The sequence below is a fragment of the Notamacropus eugenii genome, chromosome X (genome assembly GCF_028372415.1).
Source record: "Notamacropus eugenii isolate mMacEug1 chromosome X, mMacEug1.pri_v2, whole genome shotgun sequence".
NCBI lineage: Eukaryota > Metazoa > Chordata > Mammalia > Diprotodontia > Macropodidae > Notamacropus > Notamacropus eugenii.
In genome coordinates, this window is record NC_092879.1 from 86,216,386 (window position 1) to 86,240,212 (window position 23,827).

The window sequence follows — 23,827 nt, forward strand, 5'->3', positions numbered from 1 at the left end:
GTATAGAAAAAACTGTAAAATGATAACCCTTTAAAAAAAAATTTGACACATCAAAGCATGAACAGAGAACTATCCAAGATAATTCCTATCTTAGTTATCCTGCACTATTTTATTTCAAATAGAGAAAAGAAAATCCCAAAACCTTCACATGGAAAGTACTGTTATGTTTTCATATATATATGTATATATGTATATATGATATATGTACACACATATATATATATGATATATATACACACACACATATATATATATATATCATTCACCATTGTGATTAAGTTTTAATGGTGATATTGACATTGACCATGCTATTTTAAATACATGAAATTTTTGTTGGATTGACTTGTTTTATTTTTTAAGGAAAAAAGCAGCCTTTATTTCCCTGTCCCTTCAAAAGTCTTATTGCTATTTGGGGGCCTTTTCAGCATGTCAGTGTAGCACCATGCATCCAACTAAAAAGAGAAAAATCCTGTAAATTCAGATACTTCCAGAGGTCTGCATCTTTGCTATCAGACACAAACTTGATATATTAGTAATCACCCCAAACAGGAGAACAAACGTTTTATCTTCCATTGTTTCCCTTAACACAGCTATTTCATCTGTATTCATTTCCTTGTCAGTACTGGTTGCCATTTGAGGGAGGCCTGTGTCTTTTGACAGCTTGTGCCCAGACTGAGGTCGACAGAAAGGAACAATAGACCTTGATCTTAAAAGGAGCTGTAATAAGGTTCATCTCTCATCCTAGGCACAAATATTGACATTTAATCAATAAGACAGTCTTTATCATTAAAGGGAACTGAAGAAAACACCCAAATTCATAATCTTCAGAGAGACGGCCTACAGTTTAAATGCCTCTTGGGCCTTCAATTTGTCCAGACTCTTGCACAGTACCATTCATCTATGTGTGCACCACTCTAAAGCTCTCCAAGGGTTTCATGCTCTGGTAGGTGAGACCATTATATAACTGTTCCTTTCAGTACTTCAGTAATTAGATGCCCTTGGATATAAGCCAAGGGGGACCTGATTTATACTGAGTTCAGATTCATCTTGGACAATGGAGCATGGAGCGCCAATAAAAATGTGTTTATTTCCAAAGACTCTACAAATACATTGACATTTCTTTTCCCTCAGTGTAATAAAGCAGTTAAGTGCATCACTAATGAAATCAAAAGGACATTGCCTGTATCTTCAAACTTTCAGTCTAATGTGCTGTGACTTAGAAAATCTAACCTACTGGAAAATAAATAAATAGACTGATAGGTAAATTAATAAGTAAGCTACTTGGCAGGTGAATGAAGAAATACATAAATGAATGAAAATAAAAGCCAAGCTGATTAGATTATTCAAAACTAATGAAATCATCTGCATCATTTGGAACTGACATATCATTTTTATGTTCATTAGAAAATTCCTTTGCAATTTGTTATTTAAGTACAGCTATATTTATCTAGAGTTAGGTCAAGTTTAAGGACTAATGTTTCTCTCAGATAATTATATTAAGTGCACTTTCCCAGAATATCTTATTGCCCTTGAGTTAAATGAGCATCCCAACACTTCTACCTTTCTCACAATTCTCAGTTTCCTGTTTTAAGCAATTCATATGTCTACATAAACATATATACAGTATAAATGAAAGGTATTGCATCCTAGATTAAATCTATTTTTAATATCAAGTTCATTATTTTGTGTAGTGCTAGAAATCATGATTTAAGAAGTTACATTTTCTTAGAAAAAGAAAATATTCTCTGCGTTTTGATTTAGTCTTCACAAATATTGCATTGTGGATATTTTATGGCTTTCTATAAAATAGAAAAGATATTTCTCAGTTTCCTAAAACCTCAGACATACTGTTGTATACAGAATAAACATGAAAGGCCCAAGACTTTCTATCTTCTTTAATTTCACCTTGAATTTTATGATAGCCTTGGAACATGTCATATTTTCCTAGGGCAATGTGGTTTAATAGAAAACAGAGATGATGACAACTCATGCTTAAACCCTTTTCTGTTCCATGGCCACTGCTGCTCAACCTGGGCCAGACCGAACTTTGAAACTCTTTCCATTCATCCCTTAGGATTACTAATAGGCTCTCAGAAGTAATTGGGAAATCCTGTACATATAGGAGTATATCATCTCATAGCTAGAAGGGATCTTAGGTATTAGTAATTAGTTCCAATCCAACTTAATACATTAGGAAAATGAAACCCAGGAAGAAGAAATCAGAGGCTTATAGGATTTGGTGCTGCAGAAGGAGTCTGAGAGGTCATGCAGGTCAATCCCATCATTTTACCAATGAAGAAACTGAGGCCAAGGTCACATATCTAGTGCTTTAGAGAACCCAGAGTAGAACCCAAAGATATGCTAACTCCTATTCTACTTTTCATCACTATGTGTGTGTGTGTTTTTCATTTTAGTATGGCATGGATATTTTACAAACTTTATGCATGGTTTGGAGCTTCTTAGAAATGAAAATTACACTTAGCAACAAGCAATACCACATCAGCAAAGTTCTTTTTTAGTACTAGAAATCATTTTAATTAATAGCATAATGAATCTACATAAATGGCTTTTGATTTTTCATGCTTTAAAGTTGAGCTTATATTCACAAAGCAATGGATATGTGGAAACAGGGAGGAATTTTAAGGGAAGATAGGACCGTGAACTTATCATGCCATGACTGCAGTAGATCTCTGTCTCTGCTAAGTAGTGATTTTGAGTTCAGAAACTAGGTTCCCCCTTTTTAATTGGATTGGTCCTAGTAGCCTGTTTAGTCTAGGTACAGTGCTTTCCCCTGAATCCTCAGATATTTGAAGAGGAGTTAATCCAGCTTCCTCTAGGGAAGAGCCATTCACATTTTAAAGAAGTCTGAAAATGCCAGGACTCTAAGTCCCTAGACTCTTCCTGTTGCAGTGGAGGAGTCTTGGGTCATTTAGTACCTTCACTGTTCGTGAAATTCATTGGGGATTGTCACCTTCAAATTGCTTGATCCATAAAATGAGAGATTCACTGAGTTTCTGCATCTATTAACAAGATCTCATTTCTTTTTTTTTTTTAAAGGGGCATGTCCATAGTTAAGACAAGTTCCTTATACTTTAACTCTTAAGAGATAATCTCATCACTCCTGAGTGGGTACTGTTTTATTATTTTCTGCACATAAGTCATGATCTCACCTAACAAAGCCATCATAAGATTTCATTCCAGTGACAACTTATTTTTTTTCTGATTCTTATCCTTTAACCACTTTGGGGGGTCAGGAGAAGGAAGAGATTGGTACTGCTTTAACTATACAAGCATGACTGCTACTGATTTTCTGGAAAACCTAGTATATAATAGCATATCTTACATAACTGCATATAAGTACCAGAAAGTATAAATATCTCCGAGTCTCAGTTATTTTATTGATAAAATGAGAGGGTTGGACTAGACGACCAGTCTTGCTCTAAATCTGTGGCAAGTTATTGTCTAGATGTAGACAATCTTCTGATACTCATAATTTCAGGATTATCTTAACTTTATGGATACCAGTTGTTGGCCCCAGAGGGGATAGAAATCTCAAAATAAATTTTAGCTTGTATTTATAGAGTGTTACCGCATAGCTCTGAAAATGTATTTTGACAAAATTGTTTCTACACAGTTTTTTCGATCCAGTTCCCAACTAATTATACCACATTTCATGTTTAGCTTTTGTTCCAGATGCTAAGATTTGGGTTTTGGGAAGCAGAGAAAGAAACTGCATGAATAGCATGAATACATGTAGACTTGTGTTGCTGACACCAATTTGCAAGCAAAAAAGGGGGATTAATCATGGGGTGTAAGGTCTTCTAGATGTGCAAGGTCCTCTCTGTGCCAGCATGCTGATAAACATAGGTTTGCACATCCCTTTAATTCTGATAAATGCTTCCTAATTACTCTGTGGACAGGAAACATTAGTAAATCATGCAGTTTCTGGCCTGTCTCATCTCCAAAACCATGACAAAATCAGCTGGTGGACTTCTATGGGAAAGTCGAGCCATTGTGACTGACTCAGTAAGAAGTCACCAGACCCCACAGTCTATGCAAGCCTAGGGAGGCAGACATACTCTCTAACCTCTGGGTTGAAATGAATGTGTTTTCACTCCTCCACAAACTCCAAGTGTCCCAGTGATGGTATTTGGAAGCACCTAGGATAATTTGAACCACAGTTCCAAAGGTGGAGTTACCTGTATTCCTTGGATTCCTTCAAGATACAACCTAATACCGTCTTCTACATGAATCTTGTTTAGTGTTCCTGCTGTGTCTATTTTTTGTATATTCTTGCACGTACTTATGTAGGTCCATGTTGGCTCCCCCTTTTCACTTTTGTCTTTGTATCTTAAGCTTTTAGCACAGTGCCTAGAATATAATAGTATTCAATACATGCTTGTTGATTGATCAATTATGCAAACTACCTCTCTTCTCTAATGAAATGGAGAAATATCCAACTCACAGGGATCCTTCTGCTTAATGATAATATCTTGCCATCAGATTCCTTCACAGCAGGACATGATCAATTTCTATCCCCTCTTCTTAACAGAGAGTTTATTGCCAAAATCTTCAGAGAATTTGGTGGGATGGTAGTATAGATGAGAGCTTCCTGGACCTAGAAATACAGATTATGTTCTTTCTTCTCTCCCACCATGATACCTGTTAAGGCTTGGTCAAGGTTAGAGGGAGAAGAGAAGTTACAGCCATAAAGTGAACATCACCAACTCCGTCTCTACTTAAAAGGCACCAGAATCATCTCTATGCCGTCTGTCCTCAGAAGAGCTCATCAAGAGAATGCTGGATGAATCAGCTTCTCTCATAGCATTATTTTTATTACTTCTTGATGGAAGTGCTTAGGCACATGAGTTCCAAAGACACCCAAAGTCTTTGAATTCCTTTTTCATCAGATCCAGCTGTCTCTTGGCACTGAACATCGCTTAAATGCAAGCCTCAGTAAAAGGAGGCTTTAACAGAGATTCTATGCTTCCTATAAGGCACTTTCCCTTTCTATTGACAATTTGACATCAATTTTCAGGAAGCAAAATATGATGTATTTAAAGTATTGAATGTATTTCAAGAAGCAAAAATCATACAACTATATTCTACTGCTCAAGAGCTTGAAGGAGTATACTTAAGTTTCTTAACAAAAGCTGGTTAGCCCTGCTGGTTCAAGCCAACAATCCCAGCTGTTAGGGAGACTGAGGCTGGTGGATCACTTGAGTTCAGGAATTCTGAACTGTGCAGAGGGGCTAAAGCCAATAAATGAATGCACTAAGTTCTGCACCAGTATGGTGAGTGCCCAGGAGTAAAAGGCCAGTAAGGAGGGGTGGATTGGGCCACATCAGACATGGAGCTAGACAAAGCTTCTACGCTGATCAGCAGTGGGATTGTGCCTGTAAGTGGCCACCATAATCCCAGACTGAATGAGGCAGGGAGCTCAGCCTCTTAATTTGAAAAAAAACAAAACAAGATAAAACAATATTTCCTGATGTTGCCCCTTTCTTCCTTGGAGTACATTTAATATCCAACTTTTTTCACATGGTGTAGCCAAGGTATGCAACATTAAAAGCCAAAATCTAAATTTCAGCTTGTGCTCACCTCAATATGCATACCTCTCCAGGACAGCTGATATTCTGCTGGAAAGTCCAGTGTGACACGGACTTGTCATTTTTCCCATCTAAACAATCTGGGCATTGAGCTATGTAAAACATTTTACAAAGGAAATTACTCAAACTGGGCTCCAAGGATAGACTGAGGAACAGGAAAAAAAAGTAGATTTGCATATCATCTGCAAATAGAGATGGCAGTTGAACCAGTAAGGCAAAAAAAAATCACTCTAGTATCTTAGCATGCAGAAGTATGCACCCATGTTCTTATAGGGTCCCAGAACCCTATGAGAAGGGAGAGGTGAGAACAGGGCAATTAAAGTAACGTTGATTTGGCCTAAATACCTTTTCTCTGTAAGCACTTCAGAAAAGATTTGAAAAGTCATGGGATAAGTGGAAAGGATTTTTTGACCTTTCTGCTGCCAAAGGTCAGCTCCAACTACTCCTTGTACAGGAACAGTCTTTGGATTAATGTTCTAATGTGGAAGCTTCAAGTCTGTACCCACAGCTTGTCACCATCAAACAGCAACAAACAGTACCTCATGAAAGTAGAAAACCTTCACAGTGCTCTCAGATAGAAGCAGAATTTTGTTCTTTGTTTGGTTTTTAAAAGGGAAGGAACATATCTAGATTGGCTTCTTCCTCTGACAGAAAGAACTAAAGATGCGAAAATCATTGCCTACAGTCAAGTTCAGATAATCAATGTATTTCAACTTCCTAAGCTGGGGAAGGAATGGAAGATTTCTATCCCTTTCCCCAATTTCAGAAGATCTTATTTGATGGATGTACATTCTAATTATTATTTTGGGGGGTTGGGTTGCAGAGGAGGATTGGGTGAGGACATAATACATCTGTTTTTCCCTACCTTTGGTGGGTGGCTAAGAGACTCAGTGGATAGAGTTCCAGGCCTGGAGTCAGGAAGACTCATCTTCCCGAGTTCAAATCCAGCCTCAGACTTTTTCTAGCTATGTGACCGTAGGCAAGTCATTATTTGCCTCTGTTACCTCATCTATAAAATGAACTAGAGAAGGAAATGGCAAACCGTTCCAGTATCTTGCTAAGAAAACTTGAAATGGGGTCACAAAAAGTTAGACACAACTGAAAAGGGCTAAACAACAGCAAAAACTGAAAAACTTTCTGGTATGTTTTGTAGAAAATTGACAAGTTTTCTTGCCATTTCCCTAATCAAGCCCATTTAGTAGCCAATGCATTGTTGAGTAGCATTGATAAATTATAATGATGTCCTAGCTGGACAACTCCAAAACAAGCCACGTTTCCATAACTTTAAACCTTTACCCATCTAGACTGTTATTTCTACTTGATGCAATGGGCATTAGAATGCAGTATTATGTAGGTGGCAGAAGACAGCTCCAACAGCCATCAAACTGTTCACAGTTGACAGAGTATGTTTAAATCAGATGTTTAAAGTATGCATGGAAAATGTAACTCTAATAGACTTGGGAAAAAATACAAATTTCTAAAAGCTGAGTACACACATGGCCCTCTCTTGGGATTTGATTGGGAATCTCCTGTAACACAGTCATTTTTAAAGCTTCACACAAACGTAATTTTTTTTTATTCTTAAAGCTCCTTCATAGCTAATTCATGAGTTATTGCTCTTTTCACTAAGAACCCTGGATGTGATCTTTGTCACCTTAAATAGCACTGTCAAACTACACTTAATGTTCTTTAGAAAAACTCACTTAATATTATATTCCAAGAAATGTAGGCATTTAAAAAGGAAGTAAAAAGAAAGCACCTTCAAATCCTAGAATAGAATGTTAGAGCTGAAGGGATTCTTGGAGCTGACCTAGTCAATGTCCTCAGTTTACCTACAGGAGGAAGCTGAAGCTTCAAGTGATAACTAGCAGGGATAGGGTGAAAACTTGGATCCCTTCTGTCCTTATCTTTCCCATCATGTTGCCTTCCCTGTTTCTCTGTCTTGATAGACACGTGGGCAGTTGAAGTATTTTATTCTTTGTGTTACAATTCCATATACTTGTGAACACTTTTGTAAATTGCTCTTATCATTTCAGTGTATTGTCGTGACTGTTAGTCATTTTTCAGTCATGTCTGACTCTTCATGACCCCATTTGGGGTTTTCTTGGCAAAGATATTGGAGTGATTTGCGATTTCCTTCTCCAGATCATCTTACAGATGAGGAAACTGAGGCAAATAGGATGAAAGTGATTTGCCCAGGGTCATACAGCTAGGAATTGTCTGAGGTTGGATTTGAACTCATGTATTCCTGACTCCAGACCTGGTGCTCCATCCACTGCACCACCTAGCTGCCTTATACCAGTGTGTAGGAATAACCAAATATGGTTGCCTTATTATTTCTCTAGAAGCTTTGTTTAGCATGTCCACTGACCACTTAATTGAGTACAACTCAACTCTGCATTTTTACTCAGGCTCGTGGTGGGTGTTTGGGTGGGTCAAATGTTCAAGGCCTTTGTGGAGAGGGTTTGCTTTTGGTTTTGGGTTTGGTTTGCTTCAACACTGAGAGATTGGGGATAAGGGGTAGAGGAAACATTCAGTGGATTCCCATTTTCTTTTTCTCTGGTTATTTCCCTTCTCACTTGACACAGATACAAATGGGGAGGCCACAGTGGAAATTCAAAGCTAGGTAAAAGAATCATAATTCAGGTTTTGGATCTCCTTTTGCCTGCTTCTTTTTGAAGGCTCCATTGGTACATCTAATTTTTCTTTTGAAAATGTGTTCTCTAACTCTCTGATCAGTACTAATCAGATTCAACTTCCCAATCTTCTTTTTGGTAAACCAGCATTCTCCTTCCCCTCCTCTAAACTCCATTTTTCTTTGAAGCTAATGTTTTACTTCCTTCCCCAACAATCACTGTTCCTCTTTCTGTTTAGTTCCAGGCCCAAATAATTGTCCATCTGCAGTTCCCATCCAAAATATAAAGTCTGAAAGATGAAGTGAGTGGATTGACCATATTATAATTAGGTCAACAGGCATTTTTCATTGTTTAGTTTTTCTTGTATGAATTGTTAGGTTGATCTACGTTTTAAATGATCATGGCTATCCTGGAGGAGGAGCTATCATGTTCTGGAGCTTGATGTCATCAGTCCAATATCAACTTCAAGCAAAAGCATGTAGAGGACTCCACCATTTATTGGAGAACACTTTTGCCATTTGGATATTGCAGAAGATAACCACCATGACAGTGGTGGTAAACATATATTAATAAGCACTAATCTTGGAGTGAGATAGTGTGCTCAAAGTTAGACAGGAAGGAAACGATCAAAAATGGGATATCTGAACCAACATGCTTTCTGTTATACTAGGTATATAAATAAATCAGATTCATAAAGATTTTTAAGATGAAAAAGTAGGCACATGGATTACTAGGTAATGATCTTCTCTCAATGGACTTTTTTGGGGAGTAATAATCTCATCAGTGACTTATCCTATTCCATTTGTTTCTCCTCCCTGAGATATCTTGTAAAACAATTGCTCCGTTACTTAGAGGTAATTCACACATTTCCTTGTCATGTCTGTGGTCAGATCTAGCTGCTATTTCTAATCTTCTCTTCATTAGTGCCATTTCTACTTCTTGTGGCATTTTGGGACCTGAGGTATTAGAGTCTGATGTAAGAGTTCTTCTGTCATTGATAACGAAAATGATTACAGATGCCTTGACAAATACGTTGTGCTTAATATCTGTTATCATTTAAGGTTCATCTATAACTGTAGTTGGCATTGTGTGATTTAATAGAGTCTCTTGATGAGCTTTCTTTAGACCTTTCTCTTTCATTTTTGTTGTGTCTTGCTATTTCATTAAGTTGGTTTTTCTCCTTTCCTTCCAATGTTCTTTTCTGTAGTGTTCTACAGATTTGTTTGTGCTCTCAACTGGCGTTGCCCTTGGCTCCCATATCTGTCCGTTTAACAGAGATTAACCATTTGTTGGCAAATGTGGTTTCTTGACTCTTTTAACCCCTTGTGGCAACTGCTTTTTATCAGCTAAATTGTTTTCACACCTACACATCCCTTACGAAATAGGACACAAATCTTAAGAAAACAGACCAGTATCAAAGTGTTCTCATCAGTTTCAAACACGTTGTTTTCTTGTTTAATAAGATAAAATTTTCACAGAAGTAAAAAGGAGGGAAATAAAAAACTGAAATTAGACTCAGGTGGAAAGTACTTGACAGAAACATAAATGATAGCATGAAATTATCTGTTTATGGGTTCTCAAGCCTTACCAAATTTTATACCAGCTAGTCTACTTTTTACTTTTATCAGTATTTTAAATGGTTTGTTGCACTGTTTTGTGTATAGCATATAACTAAACAGTATGGTATTTTTTTTCCTATTCCCTCCTCCAAAAGGCTGCCAGCGAGCTCGGGATTACTGACATTCTAAAGGATCCAAATGTAATCACTATCCGGACTTACCCTATGGTAAGAAAGCAAAGAATTCTGAAAACTTTTGTTTGTTTTATTTCCTAGAAACCTTTAGTGAATTTGCATGTGAGATTCTAAAGAGGTACTTTTCATTGTGCACTTGGAAAAGCCCTCAAATTTCATGTGGGTTCATCTTTTTGTATCATTTCATTACTTATAGTAGGACATCCTCTATACAGATAGAGATCAAATGAGTAATATTGCTCTACCAGGTGCCATTTCACAAGAAATGATAAGATCATTAATAGATTATAACCAAGCTTCATTGTAAAGTCTGGAAGCCCCACTGTGACATCATTCAACCCATAGAACCCATTTTTGACATTGTAGCATCAATTAATGGCTTTAAGTGAGGGTATACTTTGTGTAATTACCTTTGCTAGGAAGAAATTTGATTATGCTAGTGCTCATTATTATCTCACAGGAAGCAATCCCATTAGTATCTTAGTCCATTGGATTCTGGAGAGTTGGCTTTTGGTATCCTCATATCTAATAAGGAACCAATGTTTTCATATTGCTCTCTGACAAGAGCTCTACAGTTTAACACCTTGCCTTCCCTGGGCAGTGCTGTTGTACTTTGAAATGATGCCAACCCCATAAAATCTGCACCATTAGGGTAGCCTCCAGATACGGATCAGACCTGGAGTTTCGTTGGTTTAGGGAGCTCGTAGGGGACACTCGCTCTACCAATGCCAACACTTTCTTGTCTTGAAGGGTGCCTTCAGTACTGAGGTGGGCCTTAAAACCAAGTGTTCTTGGCTTCAAGTCTTGCTCCTTATCCCTTAGGCCATATGACTTCCCTATAGAAGGGGAATGTCTAAATATTATCTAGAGCTCCTTTACCTACTGAATTAACTGGATCTTGAAAATGACCATTAGCATCATAACACGAGAGTGATCAAAGATAAAAGCAAAGAAATAGCTCTAGACACAATGCAGAGTAATAAAAGTTATTATGAAGTGTTACTAATGTATTTGTGTATTGCAAACACACATTTATTGAGATACATTTGTTCCAAGCCATTGCTAATAGTCTTTGTTATTCACCAATAACAAAATATACTTTTCCTTTTTTTTTTTTCTTAAAAAGCACTTGATGCCAGCTACTAGACCACTTACTCCACTGAGGGAGCCAGCTATTCAGGAGACAGCTGTGGACATCTGGACTTCTGCTCAGGTATGAGAAAGAATTAGTAAATGAGAAATATTATAATGAATATTTGCTATATTGACTCATTTGCCAAGGTTATTTATACTTTGAATGGATAATTTATCGAAGGAAGAAATAGATATTTTAATGATGGAATTTAGGTCAATATTTTTTTGAGATTCCCATTATCTCTCATCCTATACAAGAGAGATACCTACCTATTTTAGCCACATGTAAGTCACTTCCTGGATCAGTGGACTGAAAAATCTGGAGAATGACTCTTCAAAGGAATGCTTTGATCTTTAGTCCAGATTACTTTGAACTTTATTTCTTGAATCTCATTCCAAGTAGAGCTGCTGTTTTTAATAGACTGAATTCAGTTAAATCAAATTTTCATTAATGAAGGTGGACACCCATCTAAATAAGTAACAATTTCAAATGACAGAAAGTTTATACAGCAATACAGTTTTATTACTTTCAAGTATAAAGCACAACTCAGACTAGGCTAATCATGTCCTTTCTTTCATTTAACTTAAACTCCATGGTGGCTGTTAAGGAACATTTTAAAAGAGACCTTTTAAAAGGTCTCTGGTCTCCATTCTCTGTAACCAGTTAGCTCAGTTGAATAGACTACCTGGTTGATGAAGCAAAATTTTGGGTTCCATTGAGTCTGGACAATTTCACTCTTTCATAGACACAGACTATGTGTCTAAAGTGAATGAATGAATGCACATCACCACCACCACTGGGCAGCTTGGTAGTACATTACATAGAGTGCTGGACCAGAGTCAGAAAGACACAAATTCAATTTTAGCTTCATTGAATAGCTATGTGATGCTGGGCAAGTCACTCAATTTCTGTTTACCTCAGTTTATTCGTGGGTACAAAAATAATAGCATCTATTTCCCAGCATTGTTGTGAGGATCAAAGAAGATAATAAAGGTAAAGCACTTAGCGTGGTACCTGGCATGCAGTGTATAAATGTTAGTTATTATTATACTATAACTGGAAAAATGGCTCAAAGCATTTGCACTGGCAAGAGTGGGTCAGTACCACCCTATTTGTATCTTATTATGTCAATGAACACTCTTGAAGTATGTGCGGGGCCTTTGTCTTCTTAAGTATTTTAAAGTATTCTCTGTAGAACATTTTTGTAGTATGACATTACTCATTTAGGAAGAAAGGGCTTGCTAAGCAAAATTAGATTTCAGAAGAACCTTTTTCCAAAAGATCAAAATGTTGAATTACTGGACTCTCAGTTAATTCAGTTTTACTGAACTCCCCATACTGACTTAGACATTTTACTTACAGGTCATTTCTGATTCAGGAGCTAATAAAAATCATTGGGGATCTGTTCTGAGGTGTGAACAAACTAACACTTTCAGCTAAATCAGTATCCACAAAGGCCTCTCAGAAAATTACAGACAGATTTCTGACATCTAAGACTCTCTTGAAGTAACGAGAACAATTGCTTTTAAGAGAGCCTGATGATGTCAGCCTATTTCTCCCAAGGTCCAGCAGTTTGACCTAACCAAGTAAAATCCTGCTGTCTTGGATTGATAAATAGAAGTAGATTAGTGCCAGGGGTACAAAAATACCTCAGGGATGGACAATATTTAATCCTGATGATTCATGTGAGATATACCATCTGCTCAATTGAGTTCTGACAAATTAGTTTATTTTTCATATTCCTTTACCTATATTAGATGAGATCTAGTAACATTAGCCTTTTGTCTATCTCAAATGGTTTCTGCCTGAGATCCTTTTATTTATTCATTATTCCCAGTAACTGGAAGCTTTTGTTGTCTATGGACTCTGTCTTAGTCCAAGTTACCCCTTAGTATGTAATTGTAGAGTTTAGGAAACACCTTATTATAATGCTACTTTGCACAGGTATCGAAAAATAAAGTTGTCAATTACGTATATGCCATATACTGTGCTACCTTTACAGAATTAAATGTATCTTCTCTGTCTCCAGCAACTTTTGAAGTTAATGCTGTGTTATTTGGAAAATAGTTCATTAACTCGATACCAAAAGATCAATGTTGGGTATGAAAACAACACTGTCAGAATAGGCAAAATTGCTGATATGATGAAGATTTCTGAAAATTTTATTAGCTTTCAATTTTCCTATGAACATATTTGACTCCATTCCTAACCCTTCTATCTTGATATTTAGAGGAAAATTATGAGTCATGTTATAAGGGAGGGGTTTGGAGACTTGTATGAGCAGTAGTAGAAACGGTGCCCCCATAGAATTCCACGGCATCCATTTAACTGTATGGAAATAAAGTGGGTAACATGAAAGCATAGGTCAGCTATTCTTTGAGTGGAGAAAATCAATACGAATGTGTCCATTTCCTTAGAGAAAGATCAGCAATTTTGCTAAGATCCTTAGAAAATGTTTTAGTGGTACAACTGGAAATAAAAAATTGGGATTTCCAAGTCAGCTTTTTATTACCAGTATGAATTTCATCAACCAAAGAAGATAAATCAGATCTCCCAGAGTACATTTCCAATGCACAAGGGCCAAGATGCCCATAATCATTCACTAGAGCTAACATTCCCACATCTATACAGTAACAAGAGGATATACAGATGTGGTCAAAAATGGCAAATTGGCCCATTTTATAATGCTACCTAGTGTGAGTTGCTGTGCATTTTTTTCATGGCATTAAGAATGTAACATTCCATGATAGGTTTGCCACTATCAGCTTTCAAAATTCCATGTTTGACCAGATCCAGGGTCCCAGAAGTCAAAGTCTAGAGACCATATGAATGTCAACAATAGTATGTTTATTACCAGAAATCGCTGGCTTCAAGGTTGAGGGTACCCTCAAGAAAGGTCTGATTCAGGAGGGTTTCAGGAGGGATAGTCAAGATCTTCACACTTTCCAAATTTATGTTCTGTACCATTTACTTTTTGGCAAGTCTTTCTCCCCACTGGTGCCCCTTTTCAGAAGCGTGCCCCTGAGGGTGTTTATCTGGATGTGAATGCAGTGTATAGTCTATCCTGATTAGATAAAAATAAGGCAGAATGCCATGCTCATACCCTTACTATTTTAACCAAAAATTGTGAGAACTCATACCTAAAGGTACACACTCCCACAGAGCTAAGGCTAGAGCAAAGAGTAGCTCTTTCCTAAGGGAATCATATATAAGAATCATATGAGGTTTGCTTATCTCTCTAACATTCCAGAAAGAATGTGTAGAGACATATAAGGGCTTTAAATAAAATCCAAATTAGCCATTAAAAAGCAGTGGCATTCAAAAAAGTATATTCCCCAATAGAGCTGGTCTCTTTTCTTTATATAATAACTTTTTTCCACTGCTACATTCCAAAAAAATAGGTGTGGTCACTGAGCAGAAACTCACTGTACCAAAAACATTAAAGTAAGACACAAATTAACTACTCAGGGTCTTTTCCCACTTCCCCACAACCTAGCCTACAACTCCGTGATAATAGCCCTATGGAACTCAGAATCTGAGTACAGGCAAAATCAGAGTTTTTGCTGATAATCATCAATTATTCATGTCTACACTGCTTACACGGGCATCTATGGTTCAAGATTGTGTTTTGCCGCAATGAGAACTAAAGAGCATATGATATAGATTAATGGACAATTCCTAGACCTTAATGTTATGTGAGTTTCTTTTCAAATAAGAAATATCCCAGGAAGCTCTGTAAAGTCTTGACCTAAACAGAAATTGTTTGTTTTCGTGCTATAGAGAGCCACTGTAGTTTACTGAGTAAGGGAGTGACATAGGCACACCTTCCCTTTGGGAAAATGACTTTGGAAGTTGTGTAGAAGATGAATTGTAGTGGTGAGAGACAAGGCAAGGAAACTGATTAGAAGGCCATTGCTAGAGTCCAGGTGAGAGGAGATTTGGGCCTGAACTAAGGTAGTGACTGGAAGTGGATGTGAGAGATACTGTGGAAGTAGAAACATCAAGATTTGATAACTGAGTTTGACTTGTGGGGACAGTGAAGGACAGAGGTCAAAAAGAGTCAAACATGACTGAAAAATGACTCAACAACAACAAAAGAGGATAATGTTCACGTGATAAATCTGGGTAACTAAAAGGATGGTGATACCCTTGACAGAAGCAGAGAAGTAGGAGGGTAGGTGGGAAGAAAGATAATGAATTCTGTTTTGGCTCTGTTGAGTGTGAGATGTACCTAGGTTACCCAGATTGAAATATCCAATAGGCAGTTGGCGATTTGGAATAGAATGTCAGGGGCATAAATGAACAGAATATATAGACCTTGAAGTCATTGGTGATCGGGGATATGTTAAGGTCCACGAACCAGCAAACGAGACTTAGGAGTAGTCAGACAGGTAGGAGAGGAATCAGGCAAGAATAGTGTCACAAAAACCCACAGAATAGAAAGGAGGAAAGCACAGTCAACAAAATCTGACTATAAAACTGACAAGGAAGGTTAGGTATCTGTGCTAAAATATATTTAAATTTCACACAGTTCAAACAAAACTAAACCCAAGTTTTAGAATCTTAGAATAGTAGCAAATAACATGATTGATTCAGTATTTTAATTGAAAAGATGTAGTGTAGCACTTCCTATCATAAAATCTTATATTTTCTCTCCCTGTTCCCCTTAAGAAATTCAGTTTGGCTAATCATTGTTTTTTTGCTAAGTAAATAAACTCTTGAAATTCTTAAGTGACCTCCAGTAACCAACAGAGGGACTGGCAACACTCTAAGACTGCTTATAAATAAAGCAAGTCTAAGCAGAGGTTAAGTGCATTAGGGGCAGAATTGAAGCCTCTGCTCACCAGCAAAGAAGGACGAAGATATTAACTGGAGAAACCGCCCTCTTTCGATTGCATGAGCCAATGTGCAAGCGTCCTTAAGCAGTGTTTTGAATGGCTACACTTGCATGCCCATTCAATGGAGTCGTCTCTAGTAGGACTTCTCTTTAGCAATAGCGGTTTCTCAATAATATTCCTCAGGTTAAGGAAACCACATGATTACTTCCAAAGTATTGATGACCATTAATTTTCTCCAGGTGCCAGCCTCAGTCTCCCAATCAGATGGTATCTTGGAAAATGCTTTTAAGCGCCACAGTTACATACAGAGAAAACCCCATTCTGCACCATGTACTTCATAATTCATGCATCTACAAAGTGCTGAGCACTTAGCTTTTGACAGAAAGAGCAGGATGTGGTTTTTGTGTTATGTTTGCACTGTGTAATATGCAAAAGTCTGTGTTTTATGGAAATGTGAGCTGACTGTAACCTAGGGGAAAGTTTCGATCAGATTTTCCAGAACTTCAGCGGGGAAGTGTTTGGTGGAGAATATATTTGGGGATCTTTTGGGAACGGATGACCCTGGGTATGGGGAAGATGGAGGGAAGTAGGAATGTCGAGTAGCCAGGCATAGTGACATATTGCCATAGCAAAGGCAAAACTTTTTAGGTAACAAGGTAATAATAGTTTTCATGGGGGAGTTAAGCTCATCCCAGGGAATCTTTTCCCCAATCAAAGAGTGTTGCTGGTGGCCACAGGGACTTCTGTGTTGGTTGGCTGTATGGCTTCAGAAAGGGGAAATGACAGGATTTAAATGGCATGGGAAGAGGGGAAGAGAGATACTTTAATGCTCCCTCACTAAGGGGGGGGAAATCAAGCATTGCAGTGTTCTGTCTCCCAGCCTCCTTACTATCACCTCTCTGGGTAGAAAGGGAAAGAAAGTTCTGCCAGGTAGACATTGGATGGGAGGGGGTATACTTTCATTTATACATGATTTGATGAATGCAGTAGTTAAATATAAATATATAATATATGTAAATATAATATTTCATTTAGTACAACTTTACTTTCAAAGAGCACTAGGAGTGTACAGTTACATGTAGCTTCACTGGTCAAAACATTGCCCTAGAGTTTTAGAAAACTATATGAGATACATTTGCCCAGAACACTGTATGGAAATTGTACTTTTAACACATAGTAGACATTCAAAAAATATTTGATCTGAGTCAGACTTCATCAGAATAGCGAATTCCCAGTGTGGAAAATCCTACTCCTAATGCCTTTTGGAAATTCATCTGCATCTCATCATAGTCTTAGAAAGTTACTAAGGATAACAAGAAGCTAAGTTACTATTCATTGCTCTTTTTAAAAGCTTTTTAGCTTAATTTACTTTCTTAATTAACAAGGATTTATTTATTACATTTTCTCACACTGTAAAAAAAAAGAAAGAATAACAAAACCCTTGTAACAAATATGCACAGCCCAGCATAAATAGATTCCCACATTAGCTGTGTCTAAAACATGTCTCATTGTGCCTTTCTGGGAGGTGGATAGCGTTCTGCACTATGGGGGCTCTAGAATTTTTATTGGTCAGCATTCTTAAATTTAAGTGACTTTTCCATGATCGCTCAGCAATGTGTCATGGCAAGATTTGAACCCATCTTCCTGATTCCAACAAAGGCCTGCCATTCACTTAACCAGTGGTCATTTTTATTTTATTAGCATTAAAAATAGCAACAAAATTAGACTTCATCATTTAATAAAGAAAAAGACTTTTGTCCTACCAAAAATCTAATTTATTGTATCCATAAAACTAGAAATACTCACACTGACTTACCCTTGCTAATTCTATTTCAGTGTGAATGGAAGGTAGAACTATAAACCTCCATACCTTGAGGCACAAACATCATTTGTGAAGATGGTTTTTCAGTTCAATATGGACAGTGCTGATCATAATCTATACCCTTGTGACCAGGCTCCCAAGCCCCAGCCAGTCTTGTCCTTTCATAATGTCAGTGTTACTGAATGCTATAGTTCTAGTCACAGAAGAACAACACCTGTTTCCAGATTGCATTTCCCAGGTGTGGCCTGACATTCCACTGAGTCCCATGGCATCTTAATAGACCATGGCAGCATGGCAGATGGCTAACTGTCCACAGCCAGAAGGCTTGTGAGCACCCTGAGCTGAGAAATCCCCATTGTCACAACAGATGGCGATCATGCCTTCAGAGCTATGGTGCACCACAGGACTGGCAATCAGCTTTTTAAAAGTTGATAAATATGACCTCAGTATTTGCTAACTAGATGAAGGGAATAGTTGCAAATATTTATAGAATTTGAAACAAATCTATATCCATGGTCATTCTGATGAATCAGTTGTAGGCTTGAGGCTTTCTAGATTTCAGGAGGAAATCAGAAATGTTTAGGTATTTATCCTAAACTTTTGAAACAAATCATTTCCTCACATAAATTTGGGTCTGTATTGTTTCACATGATTCACATGCAGTGCCTAACGTCAAAACAAAATTTAACTTAACTAAATCTGTCCAGACAGCTTTTCACCTCTTTCCAAATTCCCTGACTTATGTGTGTTATGTTTTCAGCCAGCCTTTAATGGCTTGTAAGGTTGATTTAGGGAACTCTGTGTGTTTACTTCCAGTAAATGAACAAAGGAGCCCACACAGCACAACCTGGAATCTTTTGGACTCTGATGTGTGGAGCTTATGGGAATGATAACTTTTATAGACGTGGATGCAGCAATGATTCCTCTCAGCTTTTGAGCTGCCATTTAGTCACAATGTGCAAAACCAACCACCATGCAAGAGTGACTCTCCAGAAGTCTAGCATATCAGATCTGGAGCTGGGAAGGATCTCAGGCATCATCTAAAGAAACCACAGAAAACTCCCATACATCAAGTGGCCAATAAGCTCTATGCCCTTTACACAGGAATGAGTCCTGAGGAGGAGGATAAAGGTGCATTTCATTCAAAATGTTGTGCTCATTTTAAAAAAACAAAGCTGCCACATTTCATTTAAAAAACCCTGAAATTAATTTACTTAGCTCATATTTAATTTAAATAAAATTGTTAAAACTCACCCTTTTATAACACAAAAGAAATCTTAAACATAAAACTTGTTTCTTTTTATGTGACAAGTAACAGAAAAACTTGTTGATTGAAAAAATTCCTTTGCATTTTTCATATTTATATTTTGTAAAATAAAGAGGCAGTATGGCCTAGTAGATAGGGAGGCTACACTAGATTCAGGATGATTTGCCTGGTCTCAGAGAACCCTTGTGTGAGATCAGGCAAGTCACTCACCTCTCAGTGACCTAAGTAACACTATGAGGATAGACCAAAATAATAACCTTAATAATAACATTACTCATATGACGAGCAGGTTTGTCTTTCAGGGCAACATTTCTCAAAATAGCTATCATTGTTGATCTTTCTGGATAAATTCTTTTCCAATCACTAATTAAAATCAACATTTTGTCTTTAGTTACGGCAGACAACCCTATTTCACACAAGTAAGATGTTATGAACATTAGTAAAATATTTCACTTTGATTACAGAGTCAATTACCACCCTCAGGAATACCCATCCTTCCAAGGGCATGTAAACGTTGAGTGGGTTCCTAGAGAGATCTTTGGCATTTGAAAGTGTCACTGACCCATTTTATTGGTAATATGTTAGAATTATTAATAAAATCATTAATTACCCAGAAAAATTATGTATTCTGTTTTTCGGACTGGCATCAAAGTATAGGCTAAACATTAGCGTATAATAACTTAAGTGTTTCAGTCGATTAGTTACAAGCTAGCTAAACTTAATGAAAATCCTAGAAGAAAACTCCAGAGTTGGTCTCTGTTAACAGTAGCAATTACAAAATTTTTTCTAATAAATCCTTGCCAGTGTAAACTACAGGCAAGTTGTTGGCAGAGCTGAGGGGGAAGATAAATGAGGACCTTTCCAGAAGAGTGATTCCTTGGTGTGACCATGCCAAATTTCCACCAGGAATCTTGGGTAAATTCACTGCCCACATAAGAGAATCGTCTTCTGTGTTTAAAAGGGTATGACATTCCCTGGTGTAAAGTTGAGTTCACACACCTTCTGATGTTACTGAGTCTGTTTCCTGAGAGCACAGTGAGTCTTACATTCTATGTGTATTGATATAAAATGGCTCTATTTAATGTCAATACACTCAGTGTCAAAGATGTAGTACTGGAGCAATTTAGTTGGTCTCAGGCCTCTTGGAAGTTGAAACACCTTTTCTTGATTTTGCTTTCTATTTATTTGAACTTTGAAGTAGATAGGCCTTCTCTTGGACTGTCATTTCCTGCTGACATTTCCCATTCATATACATCCTAGACTATAGCACTATGCTCCTACCATCTCTTGCCTTTTTGTGGTAGACTCTACAATTCTTGAAAATCGAAGATAATAACCTAAAACAGGTCACCCACAATGACACTGTCACTAGAACACTGGGTCAGTTTGCATTGACTTGAAAAGAATTTAGCAGAGGGAGCCTCAGAAAAATACTCCATCAGCCAGTCTATGAGAGTGAGGCAGAGCACCTGGTTTACTGAGTTATTGGACTGCTTACCAGAGAAGATCATAGCATTTTCTCTTCGTTGATAATATTCTCCAATAACTTGGTTTTTTTAGCAGAAAAACAATCTGCATATCTCTCAAAACCAGTACCACTTCAACCCAAGATGTTCGCAAGCAGCTGGCCCAATTTTTTTCCAAGTTCACAACCAAATAAATAAACTTAGATTCATACAATAGATAATTAATTGTGAAAAAGTCTTCATAACAAACTTCTCAGATTCATGGTCTATAAAGAATCCATACAAATGGATAAGACTAAGAGACATTACTCAGTAGATAAGTGGTCAGAGGCTAAGAAGAGACAGGTCTCAAATGAAGAAATGAATGCTTTGTGTGAAAGAAGTTTACAAATCAGTCAATTCCCAACAATTTAGCACAGTGCCTGTCACATAGTAGGTGCTTAATAAATGTTTATTGACTTAGCAACTCTCTCTGGCTAGTGTGGATACCACTTAGTTCACTATCAGTCAGCATTGCTGCTTTGAAAGGGATTTTTATAACTGCATTAAAATGTAAATTGTTCCTTTAATATTCTAAAAGAAATGTCTTTGAGAACCAGCACTTCAAAGATAATATAATTTATACCTCTGCAAAAGTCATTTGGCCCTAAACTAAGGTGAATAAATTTTTTGGACCATATGTCCCATTTTTAAATGTGGCAGAGGAAGTTAACTAAACTCACTTTCTCTTCCCCATTCCCCAAACTTAGCTTTCAAGTTCAAGGTGGCGAAAGTGACAATGAAGATCACACTCATGGAGATCAGAAACTAGAATATTTTCTACTTGGTGCAAGTCTTGGTACTGAAGGGCAATGGTTGAAGTCTGTGTGGACTTTCAGTTCAAATCAATTTTAATTCAGTAAACATTTGTTAAGGGCCTACTTTGTGACAGCCACTGTGCTAAGCACTGAGGATACAAATAAGAAAGAGAAAGAGAGAGGCTACTGAGGGTGCTGATGATGTCTGAGGCCCAAAGCAAGCTTTTCCAGGGACCTTGATGCTGGTCGAGTTGAATCTAAGGAGGGTAGTTTCTGGGAGTTCAGTTCCTGGGGGCAAGCAGAGACTAAACATAACCCAGGACATCATGAGTTTCTAAGCTACTAAAGAGGGAAGAGGTCAACCCCAAAAGGAATACTTTGGTTAAGATGGGCCTCACAAGAGTCTATATAGTGCTACTGCTTTTTCAATCTTGACCTTCTCCTTGGGCAATCTCACTTGCTCCCATGGCTACAATTGCCACATTTTAGCAGGTCTTCCCAGTCTAGAGATCCAATCTTACATCACTTCTGAGCTTCATATCCACATCTTTGCCTGCTTGCAAGGCTTCTGCAGAAAATTCTTTCGCTGGCACCTGAATCTCAACATGTCCAACACTGAGCTCCTTGTCTCCTGAAATTCAGCTGATTTCCAACCTCACTATTTCTACATGTAGCATCATCATTGACCCAGTCTCTCATGTTTGAAACATGGGCATTATCTTTTGGAGGTTCTTCTCTCATCTTTTGTATCCAGTTGATTAGTAAGTCCTATTAATTCTACTTCCAGAATATCTCTTGAATTGCATCATATCTTCTCAGTTTAAACTACCATAGGCTTAATACAGACTCTCATTACTGTTGTTCTAGAACACTCTGATAGCCTTTTAACAGGTCTTGTAACTTTTACACTTGTCTACCACTAATTTAGTCCTCATTGCTGTCACAGTCACCTTCCTTATGCCTGGATATATGGCCGTGTCACTCTGCTACTCAATCATTTTCATGGAATCCCTAGTGCTTACCAAATGAGATACAGATTCCTTTGTCTGGTATTGATGGCCTTGCAAAGTCTGGTACCAATTGATCTTCACAAATTTATTTCATATTCTCCATATAGTCAATGCTTCAGTAAAATAGGACTACTCATCATTCCTAAATACACCCTCTGTTCTCCTGCCTCCATGGTTCTACTCATGCTATTTCTTGCCTATCTCTGGTATGCCTTTCCATTCCCCCATCACCCCCAACCACATTCTTCAACTTTTGAATTTTATCCAGGGTATCTGTCCAATTCAAATGAAGCCTTCTTTGTGAAACCTTCCTGAATCCCACCCGGTCAATAATGACCTTCCCCCAGCCCTTGAACCTCACTCAGCTCTTTGTTTTATACTTCTTTGTTGTGTTTATCCTATATTATTTTTTATCATAGCTACTGTGTGCTTGCCCTATGCTCATGAGGTCAGGGGCTGTCAGTGTAACTTGCCACACATACTGAGTATTTAACAAACATTGAATGCAAACTGATTCACCCATAGACAACCCCTGGCTGAGCTGGAACTTTATGGCAGGTCTCTCACTTCCCAAGCCTGTGATCTTCCCACTCCCCTCCATGTTTCCTTTTTTGACTTGCTTCCTTTCTGAATAGGATGCCTAGAATAATTGTTGGTGACAACATGTCATTAGAACCTAGAGAAAAACAATTTCAAGTGAGCTTTGTCTTGAGGACAACCATATATTGAAGCAGAGTCAAGAGAGGAAAAGACAGGCAGTAAGAAATGCATTTTCAACCAGTTGGTGATAAAATAGTGATTAAAAGCAAAATACAGAAGAATTCTAAGAATTCACTTGAGGATTCTGAGAAGCAAAGAAAACCAGATGTTCCTTCCAATCTCTGATTCTGAACTTTGATGACAGAAGAATTTAACAAGCTTTATAAGATAAAGATATCCCAGCAGGCTGACATGCAATGTTCCTGTTGCATTTAAACACTGTAAGACATTTCTGTGGCTGCCAAGGAAATGCCCTTGGTTAATGGCTCTTTGGATTGAATATGGTGACACTTACCTTGAGGCCTTTAGCAATGAATAAAATTACATCTGGCCTCTGATCCATCCTCATGTTTACACATGGCTATGTAAAACATTACTTTATAACACAAACACACAAATCACCTTTGGTCCAGAGGTTCGTATCACCCACGTTTCCATCATGTCACTTCTCTGAATCTTCCCCAACTCCTCTTGGCCATTTTGAACCCATCACCACAAGGAACGCCTGATCTGGACGTCTGTACTGCAGAATACGTGTGCTGTGACACTCCCTCGGATATTTTTGTTTCTGTCTGGGCTCAGTGTGTGTCAAGATCTATAAACTTGATGCTAATTCTAGTGAATTCCACTTCTTTGTATTCAGCCAATTTTATCTTTCTCTTCAGCAATTTGTCCTCTAAGACAATGTGACAAGGCAGCATCCCTAATGTCGAGAAGAGGCTGAGAAGGATTTCT

At 37.7% G+C, this 23,827-nt stretch overlaps 1 protein-coding gene across 6 annotated transcripts in view; it reads left to right on the forward strand.

Moving 5' to 3' along the window:
- The window catches only part of LOC140516163 (protocadherin-11 X-linked-like), a 561,944-nt gene that overhangs the window by 229,307 nt on the left and 308,810 nt on the right, over positions 1–23,827 (forward strand). For all 6 annotated transcript variants that reach the window (XM_072627134.1, XM_072627139.1, XM_072627137.1 and 3 more), the window contains 2 exons: positions 9,960–10,031; positions 11,125–11,211. In XM_072627134.1, the coding sequence (XP_072483235.1) occupies positions 9,960–10,031; positions 11,125–11,211 (159 nt within the window). The remainder of the gene's footprint in view (positions 1–9,959; positions 10,032–11,124; positions 11,212–23,827) is intronic.